The sequence below is a fragment of the Condylostylus longicornis genome, unplaced genomic scaffold (genome assembly GCF_029603195.1).
Source record: "Condylostylus longicornis isolate FDR11 unplaced genomic scaffold, ASM2960319v2 ptg000045l, whole genome shotgun sequence".
Lineage (NCBI taxonomy): Eukaryota > Metazoa > Arthropoda > Insecta > Diptera > Dolichopodidae > Condylostylus > Condylostylus longicornis.
This window is the reverse complement of record NW_026578014.1, coordinates 870,484-882,790: the sequence shown is the minus strand read 5'-3', so window position 1 is coordinate 882,790 and position 12,307 is coordinate 870,484. Positions and strand designations below refer to the sequence as shown.

The following is a 12,307-nucleotide window of genomic DNA, read 5'->3' as shown; positions in this document are numbered from 1 at the left end:
AGCTGATTATTATGGAAGTGTTGAAATATTTTAATTCTATAACCTTACGCCTTAAGGTAAAATATTAAGAAAAGCGGGTTTGAAATAACGTAGTTCTTCTACGTCAGTATTTTGCTGGCTTAAAAGTTTTTGTGGTTTTTTTAAAAAAATTGTAAAGACGCACCCAATCAACCGATTGAAACTTATAAGTACGTTAAAATATAATTTCATAATTACGATTTTGTTGAAAATGTGCTAAAAATTTATGTTATAAGGCATTTATGTCTTAAATCATCTATATTGATCATAAAAAGATATCACCCACTTTCATATCTTCTATATAGAGAAGTTTTTGCTGCCATGAAAAATTTTAAAGAACGATATGCAAAAGATGCAATGTGTTACTAAAAAAATAATTTTATATTCTTTAAAGCGAATCCTTTACTAAAAGTTAATTCTTTTGTTAAAAAAAATTCATGAACATAATAAATTAAGTTTTTAATCAATTTAATATTTTCGCTATCGGCGATAACAAAAAACTCAAAAACACAGAAATAAAAAAATAAATTTTTTTTTTAGTTTTTATCTATAATTTTTAAGTTCTTTCCGAGATTAAGAAAATTAGGTTACATAATTTCACATTTCTTTCCTCTGTATCATCAAAAAATATATTTTATATAACCACGATATTTATACGTAATACTTATGTGTATAGAGTGATACATTATTTTTAACGCGCACAATTATACAAAATATGTTTCGAGTATAAAGAAATTGTATGGACTCTCGTATGTACACAAGGTAGATCTATTATTTTTCTCTTTTAATACGCATTGATCAGAAATCATTTATTTAAATGATCTTGTAACAAATAAAGATCTTTACATACATGGTTGAAGAAATAATCATACAATAGTCCATCCTTTTCTTTTCATTTACTTACGAAGTAAAAATTTAAACATAAATAACATCTCTTTCAGAAAAAAATAAGCAGAAGAAATATTAACCTTTATTGAGTAAATTAAGAAAATTTTTAAGGACACCTTGTCACGTAAAATTACTTAAAATAATAATGAAATTTTCATATCCTTAGGTGTTTTAAAGATGATAAAACTCACAACTAAAATTGAAAAAAAAAAATTACACAAAAAAAAAAATTAATAAACGCTCCTGAAAATCTAAACAAAGTTTTTTTTTCAACAAAAATTAACCAGAGTGAAGAAAACACTAATTGCTGTTGAAAGGATTTAATGTGTATGTAGATAGAATCAAAAAATGATCTTTAATTAAGTATACGAGTATTGTCAGAGAAACTCAATTATAAAATCCAAGACATTGAAATTAATTTTTTTTCACAAATGTATGAACATGCATTAAAAGAATTACGAGTATATTACAATAAATTAATATTCATTTTTAATTATACTTGAAAAAAATTGCAAAATTATGTAGTTCTACTACGGAGGGGTTTCTAATGTAGGACTATGATAGCTCACTTACATTAGCTTTAAATACCTATGAATTAAAATATAAAACATATTTTATAATTTACCTTTATAATATTGTTCTATTCAAATTGAAAGTCTGAACTAAAAATATTTAATAAAAATATATAAAAAATTTTATGTATGTACGTGCATTATACATACTTATATTACATTTCTATTCATATGTTATGTCCATATTTTTTATACCATTAATGTTTTCAAAGAATTACAAGGAACAAATTAAAATATAAATTTTTTGATTTGAAAATTTTTGTAATTATATAATGTGTTTGCTCTCATTAATAAATAAATTAAATGGTTTTAATATGTGTGTAAATATTTTAACATACTTAACACGATCTAATTGCTATGAATAAGATTGGAATAAATGTTATTAAATACACAAAAAACAAATATTACTATTATACGTTTCGAATAGGCTTTGTAACACAGATCAGTTGCCAAATTTCCATTAATTTATTCAACGATTCATTTTTTTAATATACTTAAATACAGGGAAGGTTCAACATGTACATACATGTTTTCTCGAGGCATTATATCAAGATTTAATTAAATTTAATTCATGAACGGTAATTAAATATGTATTTATTTAAAGGATAAAAAAAACTCAATTTAAAATAAATTTGAATAAAGGCGAAAATAGACTAACCTTGCTAAAATTTGATCTCAAAAATTTCATTCATTTAGAAATCGTACATAAATAGTAAGTATATTAATTCAATTCAAAATGGCATCTTAGTGACTAGTTCCTATATTTTTATATATATTTCTATTAAGAGCAATTTGGTTTTATTAAATTACATTTAAAATGTTATGGTCATACTTAAATAAAAATTTAAAAACTATTTTAAAAATTTAGATACAATAAAATTTATTCGTTTGTTATAAATTTTCTATGCAATTCAAAATTTGTTATAAATTTTCTATGCAAATTAAAATTAAATTTTTTCTATGATGATTTCATATATAGAAGAGTATTACGTTCCAGGTATTTTTATGAATTTAATAAGCCACCCCACCCCTGTTTACATATATATTTTATAATAAGGCATTTTCTTTCGTAAATTGTTAATTTTTATACAATTTACATTAGGACTTAGGCAAAATAAGTATATATATGTAAAATTAAATTTTATAAAAAGACTCTTGTAAATAATATATTGTATACTTAAGAGAATTTTTGTAAGTATGTGGTAGAAATAAAACAAACAACAAATATAAAGAAAGATAAATAATGACAAATTTGAAAGAATTTAAAAAATTATACGTTTATGTACATATGTATGTGTGTATGTACTATATGTTGCTTACATGAGAACTCATAATAAAAAATCAAATCTAAGAAATGATCAGTGTCGAAAACATTCAATATTATTTTCCAATTAAAAATGTTTAGGGTCTATTCGCTCTCGGTAATTATAAAACCAGTCAAATTTTAAATATATTTTTTTTTTGTACGTAAATAATTATGAAAGTGTGCATGTACAATATTAAGATACATATTACGTAAAATTGACTTTCCGTTCCGGAATATTTGATATTCGAATGTAAATTTATCCTTCATTTATTCTTCTTATTTTCAGTCAATCAAGTTCTTTTGACTAGAAAGCATACATACAATTATGGTGGGTATGTTAAAATTCTTCAATTTTTTCACATCTACATTTAATTCATAGGATACAAAAATTTTGTAAACAAACGCAGACACATTAAGTACGTACACAGATACATTAATACAAAACTATACAAAAAATATTTGCCCTTATTCTTTACTGCATATTTTTTGGCGCCCGTTAGCTCAATCTTAAAAATATTTCTTGAGAATTTTTCAATATGAAATCTGTTAAAATCATTTTTGGTAATTGATTTTTCCATTTCTGAAATGTAATACATTTGTGTAATTTAGTAAATTTGTTATCTCTGATTGTATTTTCTTAGAAAATATAATAAGAACAAAAAATTAAAAATCAAATGGAAAATATTATCGATTACTTTCAGTTAGATGATTGTTCAATAGATTGTAGAAATGAAACAAATTATAAATATATTATACATTCGAAATTTGAAGATACTTTCTGCAACCACAAGTATACTCTACACATTACATTATGTATGTTCCCACAAAGTATATACACAAGGTGATTCAGTAACCCGTATTTTAACAATACCATGATTTACGGCATCAAATGTGGGTAAAATTTTTGAGGTAAGTGTCAATTTTTTTGTAAGGTAAGTGTTAATTTGAGCATAGGAGGTGGGTCACCGTTTCTTCCTCCTCTTGGTCACAACAGTTTCTGCGATCGTTTCTGAGGCGGCCCATTCTACTTTCATATTCGCCAATCAAACAGTGGTCGGTCAGCATTGATATCCTCCTGGTGAAGAGAAATAGGATCCCGTGTGCGTCGCAAGTCTAGCTTTGGCCACAGCTCCCACATCACGTTACATGTTATTCCATTTGCCCATCAGAGGTTGATGCGCTTCACAGCTACGAAGTTTAGCAGCAACCTACGGGTGCTTAGAGGCATGCCCAGATTCTCTTTCCAGGTAGAGTCCCTGGAATGTATAACTTAAAAAAAATTGAAAAATTGCTTAAAAAAAAAACTTTAAAAAATTTTTTTCATCTTTTATTTTTTTGGTTTTCTTTATCCAGACAATTTTTTATGACTCAAAAAAAATTTTTTACAAAATTGTTTGCCAGTCAGCTTTGACTTTAAGAGTAATTCAGAACCAGTTAGGTTGTGAAGGTTGTTTCTATGCAAAGGTTTTACCCTCTCATATGGGTCTGTAAATAGTATGTATAGTAATACATTTAGAAGCTACTGACCCTGTACGTACAAATATTGTATATACTGAAAGTGTATACTATAAAAAAACACATATATCTATAAAAATGTATGTCCCTACACATTCAAATATATACTTTGTTAAGTAAGAAAAATCATAGCTTTTCACATGAGCATACATGTATAAATAAATACGTATAATTATGTTCATATTATATAAGAATTAGCAAAGTATACGAAGTTTTGTAAAATTGATTTCTTTTAAATAAAAGTCATATACAATATAAAAAATCGAAATATTTTATTTTAAATAATTGTATATGTATTCTTTTTACATATCATATATACATATGGTTAAATACAATACATACATATATGGTTTTCGAATTATACTATAAGTATTGAATATGTATGGAGAATTATATTATAGATATGTATGTTTTCTTACATACATAAGACATAATAATATATTCTCATAATATAAAACTTTTACAACTTAAAATCAAATATAATTTTCTATAGTTAGTCACTTTAATTGATTGAACATGTTTTCCTCTATCATAGTACCATCACAGTTCACCTTGACATTGCACACAAAAAATAGTTGTAAATCAAAACCTTAGCTAAAAACTCTATAATATGTATCTGAAAGTCTAATGATGTGCAAAAAGCTTGAAACTTTTTGCAGATAAAAATGTTTAAACATTTAACAGCACAAATACCATTTAATTTTCATTATTAGCAATCTTAAACCTTCTAATTTACAATATTGAACATTGCAAAGAAAATGTATTTTATAATTATTAATTTGGCTACCAACATTTTATAGATTATACGTTACTCTGATTATACCCTTTTATATACAAAAAAAATATCTATATATCATTTTTATCGTCTGAAAACCAAATCCCAGAAGATTTAAACAAAATATCGAGATGAAAACCAATTTAGGGAAGCATTTTCTTTTACTGAATCTGTTTTGCTTTTTGTTAACTGATTTTTACGTCTAATGGTATCATTGAAGTTAAAATATAGCATAAATTTAAATGCTTTCTTCTTATATACCTGTAGAAAAACGTGTATTTTAATATAATACTATGTTCATAAACTATGAATGTTATATTTTATATTTTATAAATTAAAGTCTAGACAGTCTTATACAATAACATAGGGTGGAAGAAACTTAAGAGCTGAAAATAATTATCAAAAGCAAAAAACAACAATGTGAGTGACACGATAATACTTTACATAAATTTACATTTTGTTGCATTTTATTGTTTACGTCTGTTTTTTATGTATTTAAATGCAGAATTTGTTATGCATCACAATTTAAAAAAAAGGAAAAAAATTTTATATTTTTATTATAATGAACGCAGAACCATTAAAAGGAAAAAATCATTGATACATAAATGTCCTTTGCAAAAAAAGTGGACGCTAACAGCAATAATTTGCGTGGACAATTCAACAATGTGTTGTTTTTCCTTTCTTCTTTTTAATTTTTTTTAATTTGAACGCGTAATAAAAAAAATTTTTTTGCTCGATAATTATTTCTTTTTGTCGGAATAAAAATTATTCACGAGAAAAAAAAATAATTAAAAATTATTCAAAAAGGAAACTATAGTTACATATTTGAAGTTGGTAAAAATTTATTCAAAATCAGGTTTTTTCAAATATTATATTGTTACTCCCTCGAGTTATTGTGAGTTTCTTAGTCTGATGTGTCGATTACAAGGTGTATTGTCTAGTTCAGCGAAAAACTTGCATAAGATTTTGAAAATGCTTTTTATATACTTCTTTCAAATTTCGAGAACACTATTAAGCTTTTAGTTAACGTTCCTCGAAAAATGTAAATTTAGTTCTTATTAGAGTTTCAATTTATGGCACCCAAATTCTCTGAAAAGTTCGTTACAAACCTTCTGTAGAAAACTGAACTCAAATAAATTTTAAGAAATTCCATCAATTAGTTTCGTAGATACGGTAAAAGTTTTAAAATCGGGTCCTAGCTTGGGTTATGAGCCTTAATATATCTCCAAAAAAATTTACAGGTTCACAGTTTACAGATTTAGATATTAAATTTTAAAGAAATTGGTTAATTATATGCGCAAAAATGTAAAATCAGACTGCAAAAAGATCCAGTACCCGAGGTATGACATATCTTAAATAATAAGCTCACATATAAAATTCCGTCAAAATCGATTCAGTCGAACTTGAGATACAACCGTACGCACACAGACTTGTATTGGAAAACTTTTGGAATGTGTAAGTTCTGCAGAACAAGACCTTTAATACATACCGACTTTGCATTCTTAATCATTATTAAGCCAATATTTAATATATTTCTTGAAATTTTTCAAGAAAATCAGATGTTAGCAACTGGATTCTAACTACGGGCTGAGTTTACATTGTATTGAAGTTTAATATTTTAACTTTAGTTACTAAAATAGTGATTAATATTTCTCTAGGCACATTAACTAAAAAATTTATCTCTATCTTTCATAGAATTGAAATTAGTGTTTAAAGGAAATTTCGATGATCTTTAATAAATTCTGGAGGTTATGTGCTTCCCACATCGGCTTTTTTTTAATTTCCTATATTAAAAATAATTTTTTTTTCAAATTAGCATTTTATACCCAAAACAAAATTGGACAAAATGAAATTGTGTGGCCCAAACGAAAGCGAAAATTATTTCCTCTTGATTTCTCCTCATTTTTAAAGTAAAAACAAAATTCCACATTTAGATACTTTTGTATATACATATACATATGTGTGTAATCATACTTCTTTAAGAGAAAACGAAAGAAAAAAATAAATTAAATTTTTCTTTTCTTAATAAAACGATTTTTATTTCAATATAAATATTTACAAAAGAAAAAAATACAAATAAGCAAAACAGAAAACCTTTTTTCATCTCTTTTCAACTGCAAAAAATTCAATTCGCAAATAACGCTATCAGTTTTCAATACAGCTAACTAAAATTTTTATATATACCTACATTTAAATACATAATATACACATGCACTTAATAAATATAAGTATATTAAAATAAAATCAAACAAAATAATAATACAATAAATTTTGACCTTTAATAAAAAGAAGTTTTTTTTAAAAAAAAAAAAAGAGAAAATATAAGTAAATAGAAAAAAAAACTGAACACAAGAAAAACGGAAAGCAAAATGAAAACCAAAAAAAAAATAAAAAAAAAACAAGAGAAAAGTTCAACACAAAAATGAATAAAACATAAAAGAAAATACAAAAACGGCTTTTGAAAGGACCCAATCCGAAGTTAATACAAAAATCCCTTAAGGATTTTTCTTGTATCTTTGAATTTTGTACAATTTATATACCTATACGTATTCTTTACATATTCAGGCATCATCCGTAAGTGTGTATGTATTCATCCTTCTTACGTACTTAATTGTATGCATATATAGTTGAATAAAGTAACAAATTTTTAAGTAAAAATGAGAGAAAAAACGAAAACAAGTTATAGAGAAAAAAAAAAGAAACATAAATGAAAACATTTTGCCCAATTACTTGGGATATAAATTTTAACAGGAACCTACAGGGTAAAACAAAAGACAAAACTGAAAAAAAAAATAAATAAAAGTACAAACAAAAGTAAGGAGCAATAATGTACTTGAATAAAAGCGAATTTGAAATGAAATTACAAAAACAAAACCATTTCCAAAAAAACAAAAAGAAAGTTCTAAATAAATATTTTCGGCTTTATGTTTTTGTATTTCTTTTTATTAAATTTATTTTGCAAATTTAAATTTATCTACCAACCTTGTACAAAGAAGAAACTTCGACAAAGCAAAAAAAATAACAAAATTAAAAACAAAATAAAAATTGCTACTTTACTAATTTAAAAATAATATTAATTCTAATTTTTAGTATCGCATGTTAAAAAAAATTAAAATTAAAATTTACGCATGTAATTGTCATTCAGTGGCATGAAAACTTTAATAATATTATGTTGCTGTGTATGCTCTATATATACATATATATAGGTATAATTATAATGCGATATAGGGTTATACAATTTTGTTTACGAACATTTTTAGATAATGACTACTAAGTTTTATATTGGACAGACTTGTTGGTCATGTATGTATATATTGGAGAAATTTATACCCAAGGACTAAAGCAAAATGCTTATTTAATGGTTATCACATAATTGTTAAGACAAATTTTTGAGGCCATATTAGATTAGACCTAACAATGATCGTTAGAAAATGACTAAGATATCTTTAACGATTACAATCTTAGACTGGCTGGATAAGGTTTTTCTAGCGCACATAAAGTCGGACGTCAGTTTATGATATTTGCAGTTCTAAATGTTTAGTGCTTAAATTTTTCTAATAGGGGGGCGAATAAATTGTACAATTCTCTTATTGTTACCGTCGCTCCATGCTATTATTGTTGAAATAGGTCCAGTTTATGCCATTCGCGTGTCTACAAACTTAAAATTAAGGTAAACTCATTAAGGACTTAATTTAACAAAAAAAATTATTAAACGTACAGAATAATGTAATTACACAAGAAATAAACATTATAACGTAAGTACTCGTACATACACTATTTCAATCGTCGTTATTATGCAAATTTGTAAGTCATTATGGATTTATAATATCCCAATTGTTGGAAACAACTACTTTACATTACGTTGACATAAAAAACGTAGAATAATCTTTTTATACTGCCTCTATCAGTTTAAATTCTAATTTAATTGAAGTTAAAATTCGACCTGTTGTTATTTTAGACCTTAAATTAAATTAAAGCTAATATTATAATCGAAAATAATATGTATGGTAACTTAAAGGGATTATAGAATAATTTATATATATTTTTGAAAATTCTGAATTAATTTTCAAATTTTTGGTGTATTTCAGCTTTTTCCACAAATGATTTTAGTTAGAAATTAAAATACTTATTGCCAAATTGTAATACTTACTTATATAAGTATACAGTTATATTATGTATGATAAGTAAAATAATAGTATGCATGCTTTCTGTTTAATAAATAAATAGTGTTTGCTTTTGTTATATTAAACGCTTCTTTTAACACGTTTTCAGCAAAATTGAAAAAAATTTTGCTTATAAGAGTTTGCTTACTCAGCCTTTCTAACTGATACATTCACGTTTCTTTTGCTAGCTTTTGTTCACATCCTCGTGAGAATGGTATACCAATGAGAAAGCTTTAAGTAATAAAATTTTCTTAAAAAAAACAATATTTCGCTTGTTCAAGAGAAATCTGCTACTATTCAAACAATTGGTTACATCGGAATTTATTCTCTTTTATTCATAAAACATTAAAGTTGATTCTATTTTATTTATTTTCATGTTTCACAATCCTTTTCTTTCTTTTGGAAAATAAATTTAAGAACATAATGCATCTCGTATATATAACATATTTATTTATAAAAAAATATGTAAACATATATTGTTAGATTTATTTAAAATATTAAAATATACCTACATTTACATACATGTTAACGTATTTTCAAAACTGTTTACTTTAGTGACATTTTCAGTTATTTTTCGAACAATGTTTTAAAAATATTTGCAAAAAAAAATTAATAAAAAAGTGATACTTATTATTTTTTATTATGGTTTTGCGTATATTGCTTCACATTTTTTATTTTCCTTTTTTTTATATTTTATACATTTACAATGTTTTACCCTATCTTTTAGCACACAAGTAAGATCTTTATCACTTTGTGTATTATACGGGTCTACGTTTTATATTTTTATTTAGAAAACAATGAGAAAATCAATATAATAATGTACTTCGTGTAAGATACAAAACTTTTATAAAAACCAAAAGAAATAAACAAAGTAGACACCTACCTATATATGCATAACGTAAAATTATATAAAAGACGTAGAACCTTAAAATATCAGACGGAAATAATGTTTTATTTCAAATTCAGATCACAGACAATATAAACTATCCTTTAAATCCCTTAAAACATATCAATTTATATTAAAACAAATGACTTTGATGATACTTTACCGTACTCTTCACGATACTTTAAACAGCATTTATCACTACACTGAATATATGTATGTATTTACCAAGCATATAGTTACATGCATACATACAAGTATCTTTTTGCTTGTATAAACTTCTAGATTACAAACGTATATATGCATATATATATATATATTTTTTTGGCGTATATATAGGAGCCACTACTAAAAATTTATTATTCTATTTGCCTTAATGTAACTCAATTTGAAATGTTGTCCCAAAAAAAAAGAAATAATTTTATATACCTACCCCAAAAAAAATATATATACATACATACATATTTCGGTTTTTTATTATTTTTCGTGTTTTTGTTTAAAAAATATTTGTGTTTCATATATGTATTTTGTAACTGAAAGACAAGGTTTGCAGCATTTAAGTTCACTTTAGCAAAATAAAGGAAAAACAAGAAAAAAGGAAATAATAAAAAATATAAAAATAATATCATAAAAAAACACGCGTTCCTCTTCTTTTTTTTTTGTTTTGTTATTTTTTATTCGTCTTCTGATAGGTTTCTCATATTAGCTTCCATTTTGCCCTTTTGTTTTCTTAAAAGGTGGGAAAAATCTATTCGCAAAAACTTAGAAAAAAAGTACCTATTTAAGTACCATTTCAAGTTACACATCAAATCCTTGTCATTGCCATAGAAATTTTGAAGAACATCTTAACATTAATTTCACTTAAAAAAGAATTTTTCTCCCAAAAAAAAAATTTTTTTGTTTATTTTTCGATTTTTTTTTTCTATTTTATTCTTGTACAGCTTAAAATTTATGGGGCGCTATAACATACGTGCATATATTATATAAGAATTTTTATTTTCAAAGAAATATATTTAAGATATAAAAAGACCTAAATATAAATAAATCAGTGTTTTAAATCCTTAAATAAAAATTAAAGAAAAAATATAAACAAATTTTCTTATATTGTTCTTTCTTTTGTTCTTGAAAATATCTAGCAGAAACGAAAATATTTTTAAAATCACAAAGGATTTACATAATATGTCGAAAGGGGATGTTAAAAAAGAAAATAGATAATATGCTATTATTAGTTTTAAATCATTTTTTAAAAATATTTCCTTTTATTTAGATAATGTTGGGGGATACGGGTTTTCTCTAATATACTTATATAAACAAAATTATAAAAATATCTTTTAACAAAACAAGAATAAAAAATATTCTAAATTTAATTGGTATTATAGATTTTTTTTATTCAATATTCTATAATATATAAAATAATGATTTTACTTACCCGTTCCAAGTCCAAGAAAAGCCAACAAGGCTAGATGAAATTTATTTGGAAACATTTCAAATCAATTCTCTTAACAAATTTTCCTCCTTTTGAAATATACAGAAATAGATAATATGTGTAGTTAAATAAAATAAAAAGATAAAGAAAAAAAAAAGGATATTAATTAAAATATATGTCCTTTCAATATAGTCCTTTTTTTTGCCAAATAGTAATAAAAAAAGAAAACAAAAAAATGTGTATAAATCTGTAGAATATCGTCTATATAAATTTTCTCTTATGTTGTAATTTTTATGTACTTATATTGTCACATATGTCCTTTATGTATATTATTATTGTATTATTTTATTTCTTATTATATTCTTTTTTTAACTTATTTAGAATATTATATTAATCTGAATTATGGGTACATGTTTAAAAAAAACGATTCATTAAATACAATACAAGAAGAAAATTAAGTACGAAACAAAAAAAAATTTTCTATTTATTTTATTTTATGCTTTTTTAAAATTTTCTTTTGATATTTTTTTCTAAAAACAAGTACGAGAAATTTTGTTTTTTTTTTTCTTTTTGAAAATATTTATGTATATAATATATATGTATGTGTAAAACTAAATTTATATTTTGTCCTTTTTCCTTAGTTTTAATATTATTAGAAATTATTATAGTTTAATGATTTTTCTTTTATTCTTTCTGTTATTTATATAAATTTTTACATTATTGATCCTTTGTTTCTTTTGTAACAACCGAATAAGTTAGAA

General features: G+C 24.1%; 1 protein-coding gene across 1 annotated transcript in view; it reads right to left on the bottom strand.

The window, feature by feature from the left end:
* The window catches only part of LOC129610590 (uncharacterized), a 47,733-nt gene extending 35,858 nt beyond the window's left edge, over positions 1-11,875 (bottom strand). The window contains exon 1 of the mRNA XM_055523197.1: positions 11,550-11,875. Within this exon, the coding sequence (XP_055379172.1) occupies positions 11,550-11,604 (55 nt within the window). The 5' untranslated portion in view covers positions 11,605-11,875. The remainder of the gene's footprint in view (positions 1-11,549) is intronic.
* Between the last annotated feature and the right edge of the window lie 432 nt (positions 11,876-12,307).